At 40.1% G+C, this 25,816-nt stretch overlaps 1 protein-coding gene across 11 annotated transcripts in view; it reads left to right on the top strand.

Annotated features, from left to right (window-relative positions):
* ABI2 (abl interactor 2) overlaps positions 1 to 24,694 on the top strand; it is a 61,676-nt gene extending 36,982 nt beyond the window's left edge. For 3 of the 11 annotated variants that reach the window (XM_071747151.1, XM_071747159.1, XM_071747153.1), the window contains 7 exons: positions 6,089 to 6,186; positions 7,729 to 7,875; positions 8,847 to 8,971; positions 12,613 to 12,771; positions 15,455 to 15,541; positions 15,868 to 16,041; positions 18,555 to 24,694. In XM_071747151.1, coding sequence (XP_071603252.1) covers positions 6,089 to 6,186; positions 7,729 to 7,875; positions 8,847 to 8,971; positions 12,613 to 12,771; positions 15,455 to 15,541; positions 15,868 to 16,041; positions 18,555 to 18,730 — 966 coding nt within the window. In that variant the 3' untranslated portion in view covers positions 18,731 to 24,694. The remainder of the gene's footprint in view (positions 1 to 6,088; positions 6,187 to 7,728; positions 7,876 to 8,846; positions 8,972 to 12,612; positions 12,772 to 15,454; positions 15,542 to 15,867; positions 16,042 to 18,554) is intronic. The other 8 variants (XM_071747157.1, XM_071747155.1, XM_071747160.1 and 5 more) reach the window with 4 other exon arrangements.
* Positions 24,695 to 25,816: the final 1,122 nt, after the last annotated feature.

Below are 25,816 nucleotides of genomic sequence, written 5' to 3'. Positions count from 1 at the left end.
ATAGAATACTAATATGTAGTTTATTATAATACGTAGCAATAAATCCAGGTCCATGTTGATGTGAAATATTTTTTATTACTAAGTATTCTCCATGGCTGGAAAAAAGCTGAAAGAAGACTCTGCACATTCCTGAGAAGATTGAATGTTAAACTGGGTATTACTATAGACATCCCAATGATGTCCCTATGGGATTGGCCAGATGGTACCAATTAGTTAGGTATTTACTTATATGTAGCACATCTGATCACAATGGAAATTAATAAATGATAGATTTCTCACATGTAATTTGAAATTTATTGTTAAATGAGTGCGTGAGGTACAGTATTTCAACTAATGCAGAGTTTAAGTGCTTTTATCTGAGAATTGCAAAATATATCTTCTCCCTGGGTCTGTCTATGAAAACAGAATGGATACTTCTAGTGTTGGATATGCTTTATTCTGGATGCAGTTCATTACTTGTTTATAACTGCAACTGCAGAGAGCAACAAAGAAAACTGAGTATACAATTTTTTTTTTTTAAGATCACTAAGAAAGCCATCATACAATATGATCATCCTAAAAAAAAATATAAAAATTGTGTAATCATAGGCAATGTGAACTGCCATATCTGTGCATCATCTGCAATGTTGATAGAGTCTCCATGTTTTCAGACAATTTTTTTTTTTATTTATAGTTTTGGAATGAAAATAACATTTTTTTGTTATAATGCCAGTCAAAATTTTTATTTTTACTAGAGCGAACTTGATCAGAAATTGGGTGTGAGAAATCACAATATGTCAATCAACTTCTCATTGCCAAAACGTGGGGGTTTTAAAAAAACCCCATACACATACAAAAAAACCCCACAACAATCAACAACAAAAAACAGCAACAAAAAAAGCAAAAAGCAGCACTGTACCTCTCAGGGGATGCAAGTTATTCTTTAAGTCTCACAATAGTCACTGTGCATCAGCCTGAGAGAGGAAGACTGAAAGGCAGCTACAAACCCCAGTTCCATGATAATAATAAGTTTACTTCACTTATGAGAGACTGAATATAAAGTGTTTAGCCTGCATTTATTTTTCATATCTGCAAAGAAGCCTTAGTCTTAGCTTAGAGTTACAATATTAAACTGACTGACTGTAGCAGTGCTCACTGTCCTTATGTCCAGGTAGCTTAAATTTAAGTTTTACACAGATTTTGAAGAAACTTCTAACTGCAAGTCAGAGAAGTGTCCATTATGTCTCCTGTCAGCAAATAGTTGTAAACGACATTGTGTAAACCTTTTTGTATTTACTGGACTTGGTTCTTCAATTACTTTATGTAGGTGGATGTGGTAAAAGCAAGTAAACACACTTGATGAAACTTCTACTTACTTGTACCCATTTGCCAAGACAGGATTGAAAATTACAGGTCATTTCCATATCAAGAGGCTAATCAAAAATATGTCAGGTGTAATTAGACACACAGAGTAAGTATTTGAGTGGCTGAGCACAGCCTGAAAAGAAACTCACTTTGAAGTACCAGGTGATGGCTCAAAATTCTGTTCATCCTCTCTGTAGTGCTAACAAGATGAAACAAGGTATGGGAAGGTAGTTTTCATTCAGGCTTTGGGTATTTTTGCTGAAGCCAGGTATAAAACTGCTCAAGAAGGTTTTGTAGCTGTTTGAAGTATCTGAATATAGTCTGTGGAATATCACTGGTGGGACAGTGATATTCTTACTAGATTTTGGGCACAATCTTCATCCTGAAAGTTTTAGAAAGTCCAGTTTGACTGTAAAGAAGCACTGGAAGATTTCTGGGCTGAGTTCAGCTTTGACTTTACAAAGCTCCTTCTGAGGATTGATTGTGTGGCATATCTGGTATTCATGATTTAACAAAACAAAACAAAACAGAAAAACCCAGCACCCTTTGTTTTGGTAATTTAACTGCCAATTTTAGAAGAGTAAAAATGTGGATTGAAGTCTTTGTTGCAGGTAAGTGCCTTACAGCCATGTAAATACACAGTGCATTGGTGCAAATAGTTTTTGCACATCTGATGGCCAGTACATCTGGTCATTTGTACATCTGATCAACTGTGTATTTCTGCACTTCTTGTTCATTGAATTCTTTTGCTCGTGACAACATTCCCAAGAATTGAAATGAAAGAACTGCAGGATTTCTCAGTTTTAACCAGTTTATTTTACTACGTATTTCTTATACAGTGGAGTTCTAAAGAAGCTCAATCTGTTAAATGTTTATAAAAATGTAATTACAAATGAAACTCAATCATATCTAGGACCATAGGAAAGTTATTCAATAATTCCAATTTATGAAAAACTGTTTGTCAAAAATAGAAATTGGACAAGTAAGTCCTAGTTACTAAAAACATTAGTGATAATTTTCTCATCAGTCTCTCAGGCTCTAATCAGTGCTGTATCATGTCTTAAAAGTCATCAGATGCTACCTTTCTGAAACTGACACTGTGGCTTGATACAGAAAATATTGGATGAAGTACTGTTGTACTCTTTTTAAACAGAATCATCCATAGTGACCCATTTCTGTACAGTTCATTTTATGGCTGTTAATAGGGATCTGGATCTCAGAACATCCTTCACGATATGTTACTTACCAAGGATCTGCTTATTTTAAGTAGTTTATGCAGTTCCTCAGCAAGACTTCAAATTCCAGCTCCAGTGCTAGAAAACTTACAGCTTTGGTAGAAGATATTTTCTTCTGTAGTGCAAATGCTTGCTAATTCACATAGAAAAAGTTCTGCAACCCATACAGTAAAAAAAAATACCTTATCTCCCTGTAATAATTAAGTGTTCCTCCATGTAATTTCAGTTGATAATATTTTCTACTTTTTTGCTTGGGTGGGAAGACGCTAAAAAAGAATTGGAAAAATCCCTGCATGCGTTCTGCATAGATCCTGTGCACTGCTTGCCTTTTCACTGCATGTCCTCCCGCTTTTAGAGCAGTTTGCTGGGGTTTTTTCTGAGCTTTGTGTCCAAATCATTAGTGCCTCTCAATTTTTTTCTCTCTCTTTTTTTTTTAGCACAGTGGTGATCTGTTTTGAGAGTTGTGAGTAGTGGCAGATATACTGCCTTGTTTCTGGTTGCAGGCTGTTCTTTGCTGCAGTTTCCTAAAGAAATCTGCAAGTTCTTAACTACAGAGCAGTCACAGACACGTGGGGTGCTGCAGTCAAAAAACTGCCCATAGAGAGATGCATTCCTCTGCTACCATTCTCTGGTTAAACCAGTAGCATCTGGATAGTTCCAGCTGTGCAGAGCTAGGGGGAAATGTCATCAGAAATAGTGCAAGTACTGGTGAATTCCAACCTACTCCAGAAAAGAGATTTCTGAAACTTATCAGCAAATGGGGCCTTGAGTTCTAGTGGTTGCTCTGGATTTTAGAGGTTTGCAAGAGGGATGTGTGTGGATGAGGATTTGTGTATGGAAACCATCCTTACAGCTGTGTGGAAAATGGGAAAGGCAATAAAGCTGTGCAAATGGGGGGCATTAATGGCTTTATTTTTTGTTTTTTGGTGGGTTTTTTGTTTTTGTTTGTTTTTTTGTTTTCTTTTTTCTCATGGAAGTCATCGTAGAAGAGAACAGTTGGAGATGTTGCAATGTTTGTATCTCAAATGAAGTTGTACCTTACCAACTTAAAATTTTTTTATAGTTTTATATAATATGGTTTTAAATTTTCTTTTTTCTTTCCTGAAGGCAGTCTGTAGCTTTTTTGTAGTGTCTTACATGATACTGTTTCCACAGATCTGTCCATTTTGATCGGAGCTGTTGGAATAATTTTGTATTCTTCATTTCTCTGAATATTTGGCCATAAGACAAAGGGCAAGTTACTCAGGGTTGCTTAGCGTACAGTAGGTAATCTTAATGCCATCAGTATTTGAAAGACCCTCAAACTGAGCTTATTGTCAGAATGCATTTTCCCATTTTTCAGTTTAGTCTTAAGAACAGCTTCTTTGTGCCTAAAGTTTCTTTGCTTTTTCTTTGGCCATATTTCTGAAGCTTTCTTCCTATCTGATGTCAAGAATATGTTAGTCCACACTATTAATGAAAGTAGCTAGAAATCAGCGAGCTTCTGCATTAGTCAGGCAAATATTGCTTTCCCTTCTTACTGTTCACTGTGTGATCTCCCTGCATCCTCCTCCTCTGCTCTCCTTTTGATATAGCTCTATCCCAAGGGAAGTCTGACACTTCATTTTTGTTCCTGCAATGGTTGTATACAAATAATAAGGTTCTTCGTAGTTAAATACATGGAATTTTATGTGAACTGTAAAGTGATAGCTAGTGGTTTCATCATCTGGGAAGAACCAATAGTGTAGCCAATTAAAACACCTAAATGGACCATTCAGGTGCACACAGATAGGTCTGGGCTTCCAGACCCCCTGCCCTATAGACTTAATGAACTGTTTGAAATACAGCAAATGACAGTGCAGCAACTGTTTAATTAAGGTGGGATTTTTAGTCTTTTTGGGGCCACTCAAATAGGTAGTTCGGTGAAACAGGCATCTTCAATGAAAGTGGAAATAAGGGGATTGCTGCAACTTTAAAAAAAAATACCAGATTTCGTGCTATTTCTTAATGTTCTGTGTCTAGAATAAAATATACTTCGTTTTACATCTTCCCTCTTCCCTTCAAGTAGTTGTAGTTCAGTTGCTTACCTTGTCCCTCACTTGAATTAACTTTAGATTTCTTGTTGCTTAGAGTTGGCTTAAAGGACTTGATAATGCTCTGTAAAAGGATTTTGCCTTAAAATGATACTACAAAATACTCTTGCACAACTCAAACCAAATATCCTTTTTTGGATCTGACAAAAAAAAAAAACCTTTCCAATGTTTGGTTTTCTTTTCCTCCCAGCAGATGGAAAATTTGATAGCACTGGGATTATTTAGAACCAGAGAATCAAATTCCAGTGGATTAGAGGACACTCTTCACACTGGTTTTAATATTTATCAGTTCACAGATCTAAACATTGCCAGGGTTTAAGCAAGTTGTTATAAGACAATTTTGACGGAGTAATTTGCCTTTAATGATGTTTGCAAATACTCCTAATGTGTGCCTTTTTTATATGGGAGGCAGGAGCACTAGGCTTACATTTTGGAAACAAGAAATGTTGTGAAATAGAGCATGACAAGAACAACAGAAGAAGGGATGTAAGCATACTTATTTTGTTTGTTGAATATCTCTGTGTCTAAGCAATAGTAAGAGTATTCATAAATCAAAGCTGTTCAGAGACTTGTAAGAATGCTGTGTGCTAATTCCTTAAGGGTGAATGAATTGGGAGAATTATGCTGGGCAGGCAGTATACAGATAAGCAAAATGCCTGCATTGGTAACAATTGCTTATGATTCTTAACTTAATAAATCAGTTAGGAATGCAGATAATTTAAAAAGAAGTTAAAGTAAATTATATTATAGAAAAGTTACTTCATTAGTATTTTAACCTGAAAGAGAGGGAGGGGACAACTGCAGTTGCATCACATCACATTTCTCCTGTTCATTTATTTATCAGTTATTAGAGATTAAATTGTCACAGATCTGGTAGGGGTAAAAAAGTGCATCTTTGTATTTTTCTCCATGTAGCTTTTTCTCTGTGTTTACATACACTTAAATAATATTTACAACAAATATTATCTTTAAAAAATTGGATTGTACTGTCAAAACATTAAAACATCAATGCATCATACTTGGGAGATGACTTTGACTTCTCCTTATTTGTATGAATTATATTAAATTGCCTGTTAGATAAACCTTGGTATTTTTAAAGAGTATTTAGAAATAGTTTTCAAGTTTATCATTCAGTAGTGTAACCTGGGGGGGTTTAACCAAGTTAGGAACAGTGTCTGTATTATCAGTGATTGTGATAGCCTGAAGACAAATTCAGTTTTTGTACATACAATTTTAAAAAACCCTATGTAATAAAGAGTCCTTTGAGCTCAACTCTTGATTTCTAGCAGAGTGGAAATCGCATATAACATGCATGGCCTCTCAATTTGTTTGTTTGTTTAAACCTTTCCCTACTTAAAGTTAATTGCTAAAGGCATCTCAGTGTCTCTCAGAAGCTGAGCTTAGTGAGGCTGTTTTTCTCCCCGTTCTTTCATGCAGGTCAGCACACAGAACATGAAGATGGGTGGGCTGCCTCGTACTACACCACCCACCCAGAAGCCTCCAAGTCCACCCATGTCAGGAAAAGGAACTATTGGGTAAGTGCAGTTACTGAATGTGTAAAGGGCTGTGGTGAACTGAAGGGAAAAAAGGGAAGATTCTTTCTTTTTCTGTACCGTGGAGTTTTGTTAACCTTTCCCAAAGGTCAAGAGGTGTCATACCAACATCCTTTTATGCTGATCATGTCTTTATGTATCATTTGGCATGTTAGGCTGTGGGCATCATCAGCCTTTCCCAACAGGAACCTTTTAATCAAGTTTTAACAGAAGACACAGAACTGCGTGCTTTAGAGTACCATAGACTCATAGAATGTTAGGGGTTTAAAGGGGCCTTTAGAGATCATCAAGTGCCAAAGCAGGATCACCTAGGGCAGGCCACACAGGAACATGTCCAGGTGGGTTTTGAAAGTTTCCAGAGAAGGAGACCCCACAACCTCTCTAGGCAGCCTGTGCTAGTGACTGTCACCCTCACAGTAAAGAAATTTCCCCTCATGTTGAGGTGGAGCTTCCTATGTTCTAGCTTAAACCCATTATTCCTTTTCCTATTGCTGGGCACCACTGAAAAGACATTTTTACACCCACCTCAGATATTTATAGACATTAATAAAGTTCCCTCTCAGCCTTCTTTTCTCAAGGCTGAACAGCCCCAGTCCCTCAGTCTTTCTTCGTAGGAGAGATGTTCAAGTCCCTTAATCATCCTTGTAGCTCTCCGTCGGACTCTCTCCAGTAGATCCCTGTCTCTCTTCAATTGAGGATCCCAAAACTGGATACAGTATTCCAGGTGTGGTCTCACCAGGGCAGAGCAGAGGAGAAGGACAACCTCCCTAGATCTGCTGGACCCACTTTTCCTGATGCACCCCAGGATACCATTGGCCCACTCAGCCACAAGGGCACATTGTTGGCCTGTGGAGAATTTCCTGTCCACTAGGACTCCGAGGTCTTTCTCCAAGGAGCTGCTTTCCAGTGGGATGTCCTCTAATGTGTACTGGTGGTTGCTGTTTATTCCTACCCAGGTGCAGGACTCTACATTTGTCCTTATTGAACTTCATGAGGTTGATCTTTGTCCAGATTTCACTGGATAACACTGCAGCCAGTAAAAAGTCATTAAATGTGTGGCTTTGACAGATGGTGCTAAACAACTGGAAAATTAGTATGTGGCAGTGCTTGTAAATTATTTATGCTGTGTATTATAAAAGTCATTTTCTGTTAAGTCTATGAACTTGACTTTGATCCTAGGGCAATGTTATAGCTGGGTTGAATGCTGTCTGTAGATAGGTGACTATATGCATACATATGGACCATGGTGCTTTATTTTAAAATAAGATATGGTTCACTTTTTAAACAAGAATGTGATGTACAATACAGAGTTTATGGATAGGAAACTCACCTGGAGATTGAAGTACATGAAGAACACCCTTAATTGTTTTCTCTCATCCTACAAAGTAGATAATACAAACTTAGGGAAAACCATCTTTTTTAGCTCCCGTTGCTGACTGGCATGTAGCTGTCTTCTGGTGAAAAATCTTTGGGTTTGTCTGTATTGTCTTAATGTGCTTCTAAAATACGCTTGTCCTTGTGTAGACGTCACTCTCCGTATCGTACTCTGGAGCCGGTCCGTCCTCCGGTGGTACCGAACGACTACGTGCCTAGCCCCACGCGCAGCATGGCTCCCTCACAGCAGAGCCCTGTTAGAACAGCTTCTGTCAACCAGAGGAATCGAACATACAGGTATCCACTGTAGTCCTTTACAAAGTGTGATTATTGTTATATAAGCGTGAGCACAAAAAATACTGAAAGCATCTGCACCTCTATGGAGAAGTTTGGTAATTCGTGATTTGGACTGGGATCATCATTTGGCTGGAAGAGAATGTATGCTCATAATAATGAATCATGTTAAGATTGTTCATTTAATCCACCAGTCACCTTAATTTTAGTGCTATCACTTAGTGACATTATTTAACAAAGTACTAGAATTGTCAAGTCGGTAGATCTTGATACTGTTTTATGAAATGCTTACAAAACTGTGCAAAGACTTCATGCACAACTTGACTGCTACATGTTGAAAGACTGCATAGCATCCACGAAGTTCATGTTTTTGTTGAACAGTCTTTGGTGTTTATAGACTCCGTTCCTAAAAATGAGCATTTTATTTTGAGAATACTGATAACTGCAAACACAGAATAAAGCTAAACTGTATTACCAGGTGTTCTGCAGGAAGCCAGCCTTTTTTCCAGAATTTTTCATGCTGTGACAGGTCTAAATACTTCCCTTGAGATCTTTACTTTTTTAAACATCGTAAGTACTTCTGATGGCTAAACTGTTAGACTTCAAACACAAGAAAATCTTGTATTTGTTACTTCACTATCTTACAATGTTCAGATTTCAGTAGTCTTTTATGAAAGTATATAAATTGAGTGTAAATAGTCTATGTGTTTAATAACTTATAGGAAAAAGGTCTGTATTTGCCCACTACTGCTTAAACAATATTGGAATGACATGCTTTGGAACAAGGCTCCAGAAGTGCTACATTTTGGGGCAAGTTCATGAAGAAATTACGAGTTTCAGGAAAACTGAGCTTTGTTTCTTTTTCTGTTGTTCCATGTTACATCTCTGAATTAATAAGGTGCTTTGTGAGGGATCTCATGTTTCAGCATGTGCAGCATTATATTCATTCCCTGGGTTATTTTGATTTCTTACAGCAGCAGTGGGAGTAGTGGAGGAAGCCACCCAAGTAGTCGGAGCAGCAGTCGAGAGAACAGTGGAAGTGGAAGTGTGGGTGTTCCTATTGCTGTTCCCACACCATCTCCCCCCAGCATCTATCCAGGTAAATGGAAACTTGCTGTTCCTCTTTATGACTCAGCATTAAACTTCAGTGTTTTCAAGTCTGCTAAACACAGTGCTGAGAGAACCCAGGAGAAGTGTCCAAGTTCATCATCCAGAAACATGCAAGCCTCTAAAATTGCTTGCAATTTGATTGTATGTGTTTGAATTAGGTATTATCTCTTCTGGGAGTGTCTGATGTGTTTTTATGCTTCTTTTGTATATTGTTTATCAGGATTTTTTGCCTGGCTGCCTGCATGTGGCTAGGTAGGACACAAAACCTTTTCTCAGTGGGTTGGGGGAGAATTCCCCTGGTCCTTTTAAGCTAATAAGAGGTTTTTCATTGGCTGTTCATGCAGATATATAGAAACATCCTTTAGAAAAGTGAGAGGCAGGACAGAGTATATCTTAGGTACATTGATGCAGGCCTGTATTAGTCATCACAAAAAGACCCTTGTTCGTTGTAATCACCCCAGTCTTCTCAGAAATAGGAACTGATATTAGTGCTCCCTTTTCCTTTGCTCATCCCTTTCAGTGAAGAGTGTATAGCTGGCTTGCAGTGTGATCTGAAATACACGGTCCTCCTGAACCAAAGAAGTGGAAAAATTTTGGCTTTCTTCTTCTGTACATTTGCACAAAAGCCAAAGGCAGCTGTGCTACAGATCAAAATGTAAAGAACAAGACATCTTTCAAAAGTAATAGTTTTAAGTGAAAACTTTTGGTTTGTTCCCTTAAGACTTGAAAAGAAGTGGATTTGCTTGACCCTCATTTACTGACTACATGGGAATGAGCCTATCTTTAACAGCTCCATTTTTCTCTCATCTCCTTGTGCCTTCTAAAATACAGTGCATCTAATAAGTAGCTAACACTGCATAATCAAAGGCTTTCTCTAGTCCGTGCTAACATATCTCCTTATTAACTTAATTCCTCCTCTCTTCACTTAGCCCCTGCTGGCTCGGCTGGCACTTCTCCCCTTCCTGCTACCTCTGCTTCTGCCCCCACTCCTCCTGCTCCTGCCCCTTCCTGCGCTGCCCCAGACGCTGCTGCTGCTGCTGCAGGAGCTCAGCCCCTTGCTGATGGCTTCACTTCTCCAACTCCCCCCGCTGTTTCTTCCACACCCTCTACAGGTGAGTGTCTGCTCCAGCTGCTGAGCAGATGAACCCAGATGTGGTCACCATCCGAGGGTTTTTTTTCAAAGCTACTTCAGAAGCAGAGGTGGTTTGGTTTTTTTGGTATTTTTGTTTGATTTTTTTTTTTTCATTATATAGCTAGAAATTATCTGCTAATACCCAATTATAAGGTAACGGTTATATAGACAATTCAAGGTGTGCTAGTTTCATAAGCAGCAAAGATTCAATTTTACAATTTTATTATTTGTACATTTATATAATTATTTATTACATTATCATTTTGTTGTGGTTTGGATACTGGGAATTTAATGGAATAATTATGTCTGGGGTATCCACCACTAACAGTTTTGGGTCTGATTTTTCTCTTTCAGTAATGGAATAAAAAAAGTGCACTAGCCAAGTATAATTTATATGACTTGTCTCTTTAGTGCTTTCAAATGCCAAGTCTCCTTTCAATGAACCGATAAAAAGGACATTTTTTTGTGTTCAGTGTCTGGTAAAATACAAGTTGTTATTATCCAGAATATTACTAAAGCACTTTGGTTTAGTAGGTGTAGATACTTATGGTGTATGTTGCAACTTTTTTAATGCTTATTATATCACCCTTAATTTTTCTCATATGCTGAAGTTACAGCATATAGTACTTGCTACGTGTCACTGTAGCTCTGTTCTTTATCAGGGTTTGAGAAATTACAAAGATCTTTACAGAGCCAAGTCCATACATAGCTACCTACATATTTTGTTACTTTTCATAGTAGGAGAAGTGGATGACAGTATTTTGAATTGGTTTCTGTATGTATTAATGTTGGTCTCTCTTAGTAACAATTTCATCAGGTGCTGGAAGCATTCTTGAAAACATATATAGTTTAAGGTGCTGTGGTTCATAGAGAATTGGAAAATACTTAAACTAGAATCTGTGACTATGGCTAGGATCTTCTGAAGTGTGATGAACTGTGGTATCAGAAGATGATCCTGATGTCTAAATTACTTTCCTAGTTAGAAGATGAGCTGTGTCGTACAGTGCCTCAATCAGTTTTCTATTTTTGATGCACAGTCAGTATTGCAGTACTTCATCCATATTACTTCTGTATTTTCGACAAGTCAAAATCAGGCAGGTATCAATACTCTAATGGCTAAAAATTCACATGCACAATTTCATAAGATAAATTTCAGGGAATACCAACTAATTGGTATTTTTAAGATCTTTTGTTTCCTGTGCTATTGGTGAGATTGCTTGCATAGCTTCTCTGAAATAAAGTATTTCAAGAGACTGAAAAGACTGTTCATGAGGTTGTGCTTTTTTGGTCCTTAAGGGTCTCTTATTCCTGTTTCTTGTCTCCTCTCTTCTCTTCAATCACCACCAATTTCTACCAGTACATGAAGCCACAGGGAGGCAAACACTTTAGGAAAAATGTGAAAAAAGCTATGTACTAGGTGAATTGCATTTTGACTGTTCTTTCTCATCTGTAAAAACTGCATTTTTGAGATTTACATGTCTGTACAAAGCAAGAAGCATGTGAACTCTAGTTCATGCATTTGCTCTTAGAAACAACGCAACAAGCAACTTGCATCTTATTTACTAACCTTGTGTGAAGTTTTGCAAAGCAATCAAAATGTGGCAGAGAACAATGCAAGTTTTTAAAAAACGGCACATTCATTTGTTCTGTTTTCATATTGCCTTCTCTGCATGCATGTCCCCTCAACTACAGTGACCATCCCTTCTCCCCATGTTTATTGCAAACTCTGAAATTTATCTTCAGCACAAAGGGTGGCAGCAGAATGGTGAGGGAGGGAAACAGCCCATATAGGTTTAACAAATGCTGTTTACTGTTATAGACAGTCTGTAAACTAGAGAAAAGAGGATAGGTTAATGGCTTGCTTCATGTTTGCATAGATTCAGGATCAGTTACTTAGTCACAGAAGTGATTTAAAATAGAGGAAGTTTTTCAGGAGTTGTTTCAATTGGCGAGTCCCTGAAAAAAGATCTTTGAGTATGATTTAATTTATTCCATCCTTCAAGTAGGTACTAACATTCTTTTTTCCACAGATGATTTTCTACGTATTTCCTGAATGTCACGAAAATAATTAGTATTGTGTTTTTCAGTTGTAGAAGATAATAACTTTGAATCTTGGAAATGGCACACAGTTTGTACATGTATGTTAACTAATTGTTGGACTGCAAAGTGTTGGGGTTTTTTGCATGTTTATAAATAACTAAATTTGCAAGAAGTTATTACAATACCTTATATAAAATGGATATTTGTGAATTATTTTCTTTCATTTTTAAGCTTTGTGGCATAGGTACCTTTGTATTTTCATACTGGCCTTTCTGAGCAGTGCCAAGTAGAGGCTGTTGAGAGATTTACTTTTTTACATTGTTACTGACTGCTCCTAGGCTGTGGACTGTCTTAGGAAGAAACCAAAAACCTTTCCAAACCTTTGAATGTTGTATTCAGATATGAAAAAGGCAGGCATCATTCTTCTCCTTGCTAACAAATTTACCTTTTTAATCCAGGTCACCCAGTTCAGTTCTACAGCATGAACAGGCCTGCAGCTCGACACACCCCCCCAACAATAGGGGGATCTTTGCCATATCGGCGTCCTCCTTCCATCACATCACAGACAAGCCTTCAGAACCAGATGAATGGAGGACCATTTTATAGCCAGAACCCAGGTAGGAACATTTTTCTGCTCTGTTGAATTCAACACAGTGGTGAATGGAGTGATCTTTGTTTCTCTGAAATCTTGTGTTCTGTTTCCACTGCAGATACTGCAGTTGGTCTCAGGTAACTCCTCCTGGTAGCCATGCTGAAGCTGCAGGCCAAGTATAGTGTGTTCAGCTTCCACCAGTGCAAGCAGCTTAAAACAATACTCTTTGTTGCCAAATAAATTACTATTGATCTCTTAGTCCATATTAGACAAGCTTTAGTCCTTTGCCACATGTCATGGTATCTGGTTTGGTGTGGGATGGGTATTTGATTTTGCATTGGAACATTGGTTCTTCATTAATCAGTCTTGTGTGCTTTTTCTGTCCGATTAATGACAGCTGAAGAAATTGCACCTGTTAGACACCTGACATCAGTGGTGTTTGGTATGGCATGCAAAGAAGTTGTGTCATCTGTTAAGTCCACAGATGGTGGTATTTTAATGGGTGATCTGTCTTGAAAAGCAGGATGAGATATTAACAAGGAATGGTGTGTCCCATGTGTGAGGGACAACACAGTAGCTTTTTATCTAAGGAGTCCTTTTCCCTGTGCTTCTGATGTGACATGGAGGTTTTGGTACCAGAATAGGGGGGACTTTTTCTTTTTTGACAAAGCTGCGGAATGGTGCAGGGGACATACTGAAGGATCCTTGTTAGGATCTATCTCATCTATCAACCAGATAGAATGTTGACTTGCAAGCCCTACAGTGCATTCGTGTTTTGTGGTGCTTGTGGGTGGTGGGTTTTGGTGTTTTTGTTTGCTGATCTTTTAAATTGGGTGCTGAACTTGAAAGTAGGTCAAATGCTACAATCTGCATTTAAGGGATTTGAAAATACTCCTGCTTGTGAGCTACACTGCAATGAGATTCGTGTGTTTAACTTGAGAAGCAAATGGATGGTCCTGTTGGGAAGGAAGTTATATGACAAATTGTAGCCCAGTTGCCTGAAATGTATGGTATTTTTAAAGCACATTATGTGCATGTTAATGGCTGAAGGGGAAAAGGCAAAAAGAAAAAGGCAATAGCAATAAAAAAAAACCTTCCGGCATTACCTTTGCAGTATCCCTTTAGCAAAGGGATAATTCTCTGAAAGGTACCACTGAATTGTTAATACGTAATCACAGAAGATGCAAAATAGACTTGAAATAAATTACATAACCACAATTCAGTCTGTGTACCTGATAAGAAGATAACAATTATGGTGATTAGTCACTTGAGCTGTAAATAACAAAGAAAATGCCTCAGTTATACTGGTATGCCTCATACAGCATAAATAAGCAGTTGTAGTAAGAGGCTTTTTTATATGCCTAACAGAATACAGAATTGATTAGCTTTGCAGTTTAAGTAAACTAAGTTTTGGGTTTAGTACCTTTCAAGGTAGAGGCTAGAAGCGTGCATAATTGATGAAAACCCTAAGAACAGAGGGACTGTTGTGTCTGTAAGGAGCGGGGTTAGTAGTGATGAGACAGGGGCCACAGATGCTTATCAGCATTCCTGAAGAGAGGGAGAAAATGCAAACTTAAGAGATGAGAAAAAGACCTACAATAGGTAGAGGAGTGTGCCAGCCATGCCTTCTTCTTTTTTGCAGTTTGTTTTGCAACAAAGCAGTAGTGTTTCTTCCACTCTGGAATTAGTCTGAAATTTATTTATTTATGTTCTATTATGCCAATACAATAGATGTATTGGCACATCAAGTATAGACTTTTTCCCTCATTCTTTTGGACATGACTAAATGTTTTTGTATGCCACTGCTAACAAGAAAATTATTTAGTTGCTTTTCCAGCGGTGTGCTTTCTGAAAAATAATCTTGTAACTTGCTTAAAGAATAGATAAAACTACTAATTAACTTTTTAAAACTTAACTAGATAATGAAAATTTTCATTCCTGGCTTAAACCACAGTTTAACATTTGCAATTGTCTGAGAATGTCTTCTTTAAATGTGAATTCACATATATCGTACAAAGGCAATAAAAGGGCTGCTCAGAGCTCAGTGCAGTGGTCTGTGAAATCAGGTGGGAGTGGAAGGAGGCAGCACATCTGGAATAGGCCCTGTTGCCCAGCAGCAGCAGAGTGTGCTTTGCTCTACCAACAAGTTCCATTTCTTCCAAGTTCCATTTCTTCCAAAAGGCATCTTTTCCCATTTCACCTAAACTAAGTGCCTTATTTCATGGGGTTTTTCGCCTGTTTTGGAGAAAACTGGTTATATCCTTTTGCATTACTAAGGGTTCCTAAAAGCTGTTACAGAAGTCACCTCTATAAATATCAATTAGATCTGCAAAGTAGATGATTATAGGAAGAGAATCTTCTTGATATATTTGTTAGTTGGGTCAGTTCATTAAGTGCTATATTGCTGTATTAATAAATCACAACTTAAGAAAATCTCATAGTCACATCAGAAAAATACCTCAGCATGGATTCTTAATCTTACGAAAATGAGCTGAGTTGGAAATTCTAAAAATAGAAAAATCTCCTTGAAGTAATAATGACAAATATTCTTAAACCACCTGAATTATTTTTCTTTGAATGTCAGCCTTTTTATCTCAGCTTCTTGGCAGACTGTCACACTACCCAAGTGGTGGTGATGTCTGCTTTCCTGCTTGCTGCTTTGTTGTGTTTCTAACTGATTGCCTCTCTCTCTTTAATTCCTGTGGCAGCATCCCTTGCTCCTCCTCCCCCCTCCATCCTACAGGTAACTCCACAGCTACCGCTAATGGGATTTGTGGCCAGAGTTCAAGAAAACAGTAAGTTAGCTGCTTCCTTGTGCTATGATTTATTACTGGATGTAACTTCTGGCTTGGGTGGATGAGAGATTTTTCTGTATGTAGCCAGAATTCTGCTCTCTCTTCTGCCTCTGAAATTTGTCTGAAATGGTGAAGGGGGAGGAAAAAGGAAATAGTTTTATTGAAGGAATCCAGTTTTTCATTCTCTGAATTATATTGTCTCCAGTGTATTTCCACAAGTTCCAGCTATTGGTCCCAGTGCAATTAACTGGGATGGGGAGTGTTACTTCACCCTGATACCATGGTTCTAGAGTAATTTTCATGGTCCTACTATTGCTTATTTTCAGTTTCAGATACTCCTCCCCCACCACCGCCTGTGGAAGAGCCAGTGTTTGATGAATCTCCACCTCCACCCCCCCCTCCAGAAGATTATGAGGAGGAGGAAGCAGCTGTGGTGGAATACAGTGATCCATATGCTGAGGAGGACCCTCCTTGGGCACCAAGGACCTACTTAGAAAAGGGTATGTTTGGAGCTAGTAGACATGGTAGTATCATGTTTGTAACAACATTTTGTATAAGCTCCTGCCATCCTGCTTTGGACATGCAGCCTGCCCAGACTCCTTCATGAGCATTATTTGGTATTGTGGTAGCGGTGTTTCTCCAAATGGCAACTTAAAGAATAAAAGGTAAGCTAGAAGGGTCTGACTCATTCACCCCTTTCTCCACAAAGGGAAGATAACATGTAGCTGGCTAATTATGTTTTTTTAAATCTTCTATAATCTATTTAAGAGACACATTTGTTATGTTTCTGTTACTCCTGCCTCCTGGATCCTCCTCAGCAAAACCTCAGTGGCATTTCAACTAGGAACAAAAGAGAAAAAAGAGTACCCTGATGTGAATTTCTTGCTTATAGTGCCTCATACTAGTACAAAGGATGTGTGTATGTTTGTGGGTAGAGAAGCCATGAAATCATGTGGCACACACCTTGGGAAAACAACTTTCTGAGTGCACGGCATGGAAGGGTACAGAAATGTTCCAACTTTGCAAATCAGATGAAAAGAAATTAGTATACAGAAGGAAAAATTGCCCTTATGCCACGTGGAGCAACTCTGGTCACAGCTATTACAGATTGTGATCAAAGATTTGAACTGGATAATCAGTCTGACCCACATTTGTGGTCAGTTTGATGTAGCAGAGTTCAGCCAAACTTCGTGTAGTTGTTGAAGAACCAAAGATCATTGAGTGGAAGAATATAAACCAAAATGAGTAATTTTGTTTTACATAGCTACACTGAAACATGTGCAGGTAGAATCTAGAAGAGTTTCTGGCTCAGTTTTGGAGGGAAAGATGCCACCTTCTGAGTCAGCATTGCTGCTTCCTGTCTCATCAGGAGTCTTTTTTGCAGTATTGGCCTAGGCTCCTGGTAACCTGTGGTATGTGACAAGCTCACAGCTTGAACTGGTGGGACTACAGACAGAGGCTTAAATAGTCTTTTATAGAGAGGAACGTTGCCAGTACAGAAGTAACATGAAGGAAGAAGCAATGGTGATGTCAAAACAAAACAAGACTGGGTAATTTGTAAGAGGATTAAATAGAAGTGAATTTACAGTATGAAAGTGAGTGGATCAGTGTTGTCAAGAGAATGAAGAACAGCACAGTGACTCTAGGAAGAAATGTTTTAAAATGAACAGGTTTAGAAGGCAGTTAAAAAGGATTTTTAAAGGACTTTGAGTGTATCATGTTCATATAGTGACTTCTGTTTTTCAAGCTAAAAAGTTACTAATTTCTGTTTTGTTTCCTTACAATGATATGTCTAAAAATAGTTAGAACAAGTTACTGTGCTGGCAATGCATGTTTTTTAAATATGTTCTTGTCAAATGATATAAACCTTCTCTTTGGGAAATTTATTTAAAAAAAAAATCTGTACATAGTCTGATTCTCTAAAGGGATTGATCTGTATATTTTATTTTATACTCTCTTCAGGATCTAGTAAATATTTGTGTTGGTTCCCTTGTTCCTTCAAAAGGAAATGACCTCTTTTCACAAGAATGATGAGTTTAATAGAACTCTTGGACACTATGATCATGAACACATGCTGTTATTTTTTTTCTGCTTGCTATGGTTTAGAGTATCTTCCCTTCTATCCCCAGCACAAGATTTTAGGATAACTGTCCAACATCCATTTTGTTTCAATGGCAGCACTGCAGGTTTTATTGTCAAGTGCTCAAACTATTCAGTCCAACACAGCTGGTTTTCTGTATGGAACACTTAGTGATAGGACTGAGAATAGAAAAACATATCGAGCTGATGTCCTTTTTTTCCTGCCATTTTAGGACAATGCTGTCTTTAATATTTACCAGTGCTTTGTCAAGTTTCTTTGACTTTCCTAACAGCTTTTGTGCCTTCAGTAAAATATTCTGCAGCTGTAAGAAAAATGTCCTGATACAGTAGGTGTACTTTTTGTTTCAGAGATCTGCCTCACTTCTTCCTAGCTTCTAGCTGGGATTCACTCACCTTGGCACTTTATACCCTGGGCTTGACTTCTAGCTACTAGGACTGCACATAAGCATTTTACAGATTTAAATGTGGAGATAGGTAAGGTAGGTGGAAGGATGTCTGGGACAGTAGCCTTGGCTCATTCTCACTGTGATCTGTGGAGTAGTCTTACTTCACTCCTTCTTTCTTGTTTTCCTGCTGTTTTCTTAGGTGTGCAGAGATCTGGCTTAGCACATCTCTCTAAGACATGAATCCTGTAGTAGGCATGAGTGGTCATAGGCATTGGAGAGTTATATCCACCTCCTTGAAATAGTAAGAACAGAAGAACTGAGGTAGTCCTGGCTCGTGTGTTTTAAAGCATGAGCTCGTATAAAAGGGATTGGAAGAAACTGCCCCTTTCAGCAGGTCAGTCTGCACACACAGGGGTGAGGCAGTGCAATTCTCCATGATTGTCCTGAGTGTGAAAAACTTTGTACATAATAGCTTGATTTTCCTTCTCCTGTGCCTTTCCTAACTGCCATGGTTTGTTCTTTCCTAGTGGTGGCGATCTATGACTACACAAAGGACAAGGAAGATGAGCTCTCCTTTCAGGAAGGTGCCATCATTTATGTCATCAAGAAAAATGATGATGGCTGGTATGAGGGGGTCATGAATGGAGTGACGGGGCTTTTCCCAGGGAACTACGTGGAGTCCATCATGCATTACTCGGAGTGAAGACCAGAGGACAGAACACTGCATCTCTTGCTGCAGGAGTTGTCAAGGCTTCCCAGATCTCCACCAGCCTCTGGGGCCTCATCCAGTATAACTGAATGAAGGATAAATTAACAACCACTGTTTTGTTTTTTTTTTTTTTTCTTGTTCTCTCCCTCCCCCCATTATAAAACAAGAGTGATTTGTTTGAACACAAACAGCTCTTCCTGCTGCCAGCAGAGGCTGTCCTGAGCCATCTTATTTTGAATTAAGCTGACCCACTCAGATCTAACAAAACTCATTGAGTAGCTGATACTTCACTCGAACTCTGACTCTTGACAGGCTTTGGGATCTGTCTCAGGAATCATGTGTGCCCTCGTGGCACTACCTTTGGCAGCAGTGCCTGGCGCTTGGGATGTCCTGGATGCTTGCAGTGAAGGGTCACTGGCCAGAGGACGTCTGTCCTGTTTCTACCCTACACTCCTGTGCAGCTGGAAGAACTGTTGTGTGCTAGTAAACACTGGGGTATCTACACACAGCCATTCCTGTAACTGACTTCCAGACAGTGGGATACATCTTAAGCATTAACACTTCTGCAGCTGCTTGCACACATAGGCTGACACAGGGGCACACAGAGCTGGCTTTCATTCACTCACCTTTCAGTTTAGACAATTAAGATGGCTGCAGCCCAGAGGACCCCTGCCCCCATTTCTTCATCTTTTGAATGCCATAGATTATGTTTTTTGTTCTGCACTGATGTACACATGCTCCTCTCTGCAATGAGCTACTCATCATGGGTGCTGCCAATTTAAACAGAACTCAGATGCCATTGATGGTGAAGGCAAGACAAAGTTTACAGGTCCTCCTGGGGTCTGAGGATAAACTCTAGGGGCTGTGATCTAAGGTTCAGATCTACTCACGCCTGCTTGCACTACAGATACTTACCCCTAGTTTTAGTCTTATGCACAATATAATCTTAAAAATCCAATCAGGTGTTGTAAATTGGCTGTTTTTTACTTAGCCTGTGTACTGTGAGAGCCCTGTGCAGAGGCAGGACAAACAGAAATTGTTGTCTTCACTTCTGTTGCCAAAATCTCTTCAGTGGACGCAAAAAGGGCTTTGTGTGTACTGGTTTCCCATGGAAATCCAAGCAGTAACTAGTCGTAGTCCTAGCTCTTCCCTGAGCCCTCTCCATTCTTTATTCTTAATAGGTATTTTGAGTTGTACTGGTGGATCTGGGGTGGAGTAATAGCAAGTGAAGGCTTTGTAGCCCTGTGTGTTGATAGTTTGCTTTTTTGATCTCCTCTCAGTCAAAAATGCTGCTCAGTGGTTCTGCCTAGCAGGTCAGTGTCAAGTGATGGCTGTACTGGTCTGCCCTTAGGAAGGACAGAACAAAGATACTTTGGGCATGTGATACATTAACAGAGCAAACCAATGAAACCTCCTGTTGCATTCCTGATAACCTGCAAATTGTATCATGAGAGCCTCCTGGACCTGATCATCTTCCCAGAAAACTTTTGACTGTTGCCTGGACATGTTCCAGCTGGTACCAACAGTAGCTTGTCAAAGGTGCTGTCAGATGCTGCAGCAATCTACTGAAGCCTGTGTGAAACACAGAGCAGCTCACAAGAGACTGCTCCTGGGGCTGGGTTTACGATGATTTTGGCAATGGTAAAGGTAATTGACCCAATCTCCTTGCTTAGTAATTAGTGCAGTGTAGGAACAGAGGTGCAAGTTTGGTGCAAACCTGGGCTGGGAGGTGCCACAGATGCTCACTGGGGAATAAAGAAGAAACAGGTGAGGTGTGTTTGTAGGATATGGGTGAATGTGATCACCTGCTGTGAGACTGAAGAAGAGTGTATTAACTCTGTGACTGTAAGGAACTAGTTTAGTTGAAGCTTACAGGAGGAACAACTGATGAGAAGACATGTTACCCTTCTCCTCTGCTTAATCCACAGCCATGTTGCCAAGACACTCATCTTCTTTCTCAAAACTGACATCATTATTGTTTGGGACCCATGTTAGCCAGAGCAGATACCTTCCTGCCTCCCTCTCTGAAAACTTCTGTCTTGCAGCAAGACAAACAGAAGCAACCATGTTGAGTTCCCTCAACCCGTTGTTCTCTATAACCACAAGCTGTGCAGTCAGAGTTTCTGGTATCACGGGGCAGGTCTGCACTTTTTGCGCAGGGAGCTGGTGTTTGCAGCCTGGTTAGCAGTGCAAGGGGTTGTACAGGAGTATTGCACAAGGCTTTGGTGCACTGTGAGCCGAGTCAGAGCTTTCTTGGTTTCTCTTGCCCCGTGCATGTTTGTGGTGCTCAAACACACCAAGTCAGGGCAGCTTAGTGAGTTTCTGAGAGCTGAACTTCTCTCCCTGTGCACCCGTGCTTCACCTGGGAGATCAGGCATTAGTGAAATGTGTCTTTAACTCAGTCTGTGTAAAGAGCATGTGCTTGGATACTTCTGACAGGTGGGTGGGGACAGTGCCTGCTTCCACTTTGTGTGACGTGCACCCATGTCAAGCTTTGTTCAGCTATTTGTCTTACAAGTTTTCTGAGTTGTTGGAACTCGGAAAACTGCAGAGCAGTGTGAACTCTGGGAAGGGATGAACGCTTGCCAAAGCTCAGCACAGTAGATGAGGCTACAAAACCTTTAAAGTAGACTGCTTGAAGCTTCTTGAGCTTTGGTCTGATGGGCAGGGATTAGTTTGGTTCCTGCTGATAGTATGTGGAATTTTTTATCCTGCAAGAGGTTCTGTGGATGGAATTTTTGGGTCATCTTGTGGTTTTATGCTTTATTACGCAGTACTTTTATGTAAAGAAATTCATTGAGTTTCATGGGTACTTTATATTTTGTAGAAATTTTAATTCTGTGGCTTGTTTGGGGATGATGTGATGTAATGGTCATAGACAAGGCCAAGGTAAACAAGCTATGTATAATAATGTTACATAGAGTGCATGCTAGTAAAGTCAGTGAGGGTTGCATTTCCAGTTTTGTCCTTTGTACTTCTTCTACAAGACCTTTTCCCCCACATCCCTTTTTAATTTACTTGCTTACTTTAGAAGGAGGTGGTGGGGGAAGGAGAGGAAACACCTTGATATTTCACATAGGTGTACAAGGTCTTTTCAGAGTTTTGCTGGCACAGCTGGAAGGTGTTTAGCTTCACAGGCTGTTGACTCAGCAGTGTGTATGCCTGTGCCAGATGTGGTAAAGGAGATACTCCAGAATAACCTAGTGAGTGCTGGATGGCTCAAGAGGATGTTTCTCCCTTTGTGAGAGCTGCCTTAGCTCAACTGTCCTCATTGTGCACAGAAATCAATCATCATCCTCTGGCAGTGTATTTTGCCTTGGTTTGCTGTATCAGATTTCTTCCTTGCTCTTGGCCCCAGGGACAAAGCTGTTGGCTACAGCTGCCTCTCCACCATGTGCCTGTGTGAGAGGGGGCCCAGTGCTGAGCAGGTTATTTTGGTGTCTTCTTTCCAGACTGAGAAAAGTGGCTGAGTTTTCATGTGTCTCACTCATTTGTCCTCCATCGTCCACCCCTCTTCCCTTTTCACTTTTCCCCCTCCCCCATAGTGGATTCATGTTCTTTGTTTCTCTCACTGGCTGTTGCAGCAGAGGGCTGAGAGAGGCAGAAGTGGCAAGCAGAAAATTTTGTGTTTGAGCATCGTGGTGGTGTGCCCATATCCACTGACTGGAGTAGGCACTGGAGAGCTGAAGCAATGTCTGAAGGCTGCTGGCTGGATGGGCTTACAGGGGCAGGCATGGGTGTGCTGAGGATCCATTGCTCTCACTGGAGGTCAAATAGAACAGTGTGTCCTGGCAGATGGTAGAGCTTGGTGTGTATTACCAGGAGACTCAGCTTGTCCTTGTGGTGAGTTGAATTGGGTGTTCCTGAAAATGGCTGCAGATTGCTGCTGGATTGAACCATCACTCCCTTCAGTCCCAGTGGTCTGTGGCTGGGGGGCTTACCAGTGGGTGCCAGGAAGTTTTAGAGCCTGCCAGTTCTTCCTAGGGCAGTTCTCCTTTTACAGCTCCTGGGCATTTTGCTGCTGAGGGTTCTTGGTGACAGCCAAAGTTGACACTGGCACTAAAGCAGCTTCTGAAAAGTGGCAATTTTTTTATAGGCATTTCAGTTGATTGAGGAAAGAAAAGGTGGCAGCAGCAGGACTGATGGGCCTTTTCTGGCAAGGGTGGGCTGTCTGCCTGGTGTGTATGTGTGCATCATTGACTAAAGATGGAGGAGGAAGGGTAGTGCTGATATGAACTGTTGTAATTCTCTTGTGCATCTCCCACCTATGTTTGATGTTGACTTTTAATGCTGTGCTCTTCACAGCAGTTTCCACTTTTCTAGCAAGTGCTACGTATGTGCCTCTCTGCTGGAAATGAGCCCTCTTTTTTTCTTAGTTACTGCTCTGGGCTTCAAGCATAAATCAAAAGCAGTACTTTCACGTTTTCCCTTCTGGAAAAGATGGGCCTTTATGCAGGAACACTTTACAGTGTTTTTCCTCTGAGAGGACAGCAGAACATCTATGTGAAGCAGGAGGCATCTGTAGTCTCTGTAGGGCAACTTGTTGGCAGCTGCTAGAGGATGCTGCTGTAAAGATGCCAGTGCTGTGGCTTCACTGGGAGTGATAGTTGTACTGAGAGTACAGTCACTGATTGCACACTGCAGCATTTCAGAAATTATTATAAACCCTATGAAGAGACTTCAGTTCCTATGTTGACAACAGTGGCAGTGAAAACTTACAGCACTGTTGCATTCACTAACCCAAGTGTTCAACCCTTATCTCTAGAGAAGAGGGTGCCGTTAACTGAGCATGAGCAGGAAGCATGATGAGCTAGAGCTTATATATGGCACCACTTTCAAGAGTGTACTGTGCTTGCAGGTATATTCATCTGCCCCATCTCTTGGCAGCTGTATTAGGCACTGCCACATTATGCAGTGGTCAGAATAGCACAAGAAAACAACAGTTTGTAGGTGGTTCTTGCTTTCCCCTCAGTAGCTGAAGTTGGTGTGTAGTGACAGTCCTATTGATCTACTTTGATTTTGAAACTGGAAGAATTGTGGGACCCCCACCTCATGTCCATGGAAGGATTAGTGAAAGCTTGATGTGGCCAAGGTTTGACAACTGCTGTTAGAAATAAATCACAGCCCATGGCATTTTACTGCTTTCATTAAAAAAAAGAAAAAGAAATTCATGTGTTTTGTGCAATCTCCTGTCCATGCAGGAAGTGTTTGTTTTTTGTTTTTTTCCTTTGGTACTCTGAATATTAATTTTATTAACGCCTTTGCTTTCTGCAAGATGTACTACAAAACAGTAAAGTCAGCAGCAGCCTGTTGTCCAGAGGTAAGCCTACACCCAGCATCCTGCTGAACACCACCGTGGCAACTGCTGAAATGTGTGCAGTACCTTTGTTCCTGTTTCTCTTAAAACTGCAAAAGAATCCTTCCAGTACTGACTGCTGAGGAAGAGCAGTGTACAAACTCATTTCCATTACAGCGCCTTGCTAAAGTGCTGACATGTCTGAGATTTTTTCTGTAAAGAACAAGTGTGTCTTTTCACATTTGAAAAAGTGTCTTTTGCAACTTGCATGGACAAGTAGTTTCTATGAATTCTCTGGAAATGTCAGTGTCTAACATGGATTTTGTCCAAGCACTTTTGTCTGATAACAGATAACTGCAGCCCACCCTCTGTGGTTTGCAGCCCGAGGAGAAGCACACTGTGCTTTGGCTGTTGGCCCTGCTGAGGCAGTGGAGGAGCGCAGAGCCCACGGTAAATGACAAAGCCAAGAGGACTCTGAGGAGCTGTGTGCCGCCAGTAACATTTTATTGTGTGTGCCATTTGAACCACCTTCCAGTGAGTGCAAAACCCTATTTTTACATTTTTTTAATTGTACTTGGAATTAACTGTTGCTGTGTACTAAACCCTCTTGTTACGAGCCCTAAATAAAAAGAACAAAGCACACACCATGTGTTCTGTGAGCATGCCACTGTCTTGTCATCTTCTTCGTCTTTGGCTATGGACTTTCCAACACAGTGAGGACAGGGGTGGTTGCTTGTGCATCCCTGTCCTGGCAGGGCTCTGAGGGCAGCACTTAACACTGCAAAGGTAGGACCTTTGGCAGCCAGCCTGCTGGCTTCAGCAGCTCCTCTCTCCACTTTGGTGTGACTATTGATTCCCTGTAATCACCACTAATGTAATGTCCCAGATCTCTGCTGATGACTGATGAGCATAGCCCAGGAAGTGGTGAACAGAACTGAAATGCCTGCAGTAGACACCAGAAAGGGACCACAGCAACACTTACCACCCATCAGCTCTTCTTGTGTGAGCAGAGCTGTACAGGACCCTGCATGCCTGAGGAAGGAGGCAGGTGGAAAAGCTGAGCCTTCACACTGGGTCCTCTTTAGCCCTGTGACTGGTGTGCATCGTGTTACTGGTACAGCCAGCTCTGACCCACTGGAAAGAACTGTGCAAAGGAACAATAAAAAAGCAATTTTATCAAGCGTGAGCATGTAAATGGTAAACTGTAGGCCATCCTACTGAGGAGCACCCCTGATGCCCTGAGAACACAATGTGGGTTCTGAATTTATGAAAAAGGAAAGTGTCAAGACAGGATTAAAACAGATTATGAAATTTAATTACATCTTTATTGAATTGTGCATATTCCATTGTATAATGATCTATATTGGGTACTCTATAATGTAGTATTTCTTCTGTCCTCTCCCATGCTTAAAAAAGTATATTTATACATATATATTTATATATATTTATAATATGGCAAAGCTCCCACCAACCTGAAGCTATCAGTCTAAAAGAGCTTTGATTTTTCTTTTTTGGAAAGGGAAGAGGAGGGGAGGCAATCCCATTGAAAGATAAAATGTGCAATTTTTTTTTTTTTTTTTTTTTAAAGCAGTAAACATGAATGTATTTACAGCACTCAGCACAAGTTTGCTGCACAGACAAATCATTGCAATGACACTTTTTTTCTTACATTTGCATCCCCAGTACTATACAGAGTATCACCAGTGGCTGCTAACAATTAGTGTAAGCCATGAAACAAGCTGCTGCTCCAGTTAAATTTCTGGTCCGCTGCAGTCCACTAGGAG

Source organism: Heliangelus exortis, chromosome 6, assembly GCF_036169615.1.
Source record: "Heliangelus exortis chromosome 6, bHelExo1.hap1, whole genome shotgun sequence".
Classification (NCBI taxonomy): domain Eukaryota; kingdom Metazoa; phylum Chordata; class Aves; order Apodiformes; family Trochilidae; genus Heliangelus; species Heliangelus exortis.
The sequence above is the reverse complement of the archived record's forward strand: the minus strand, read 5'-3'. Positions and strand labels throughout refer to the sequence as shown.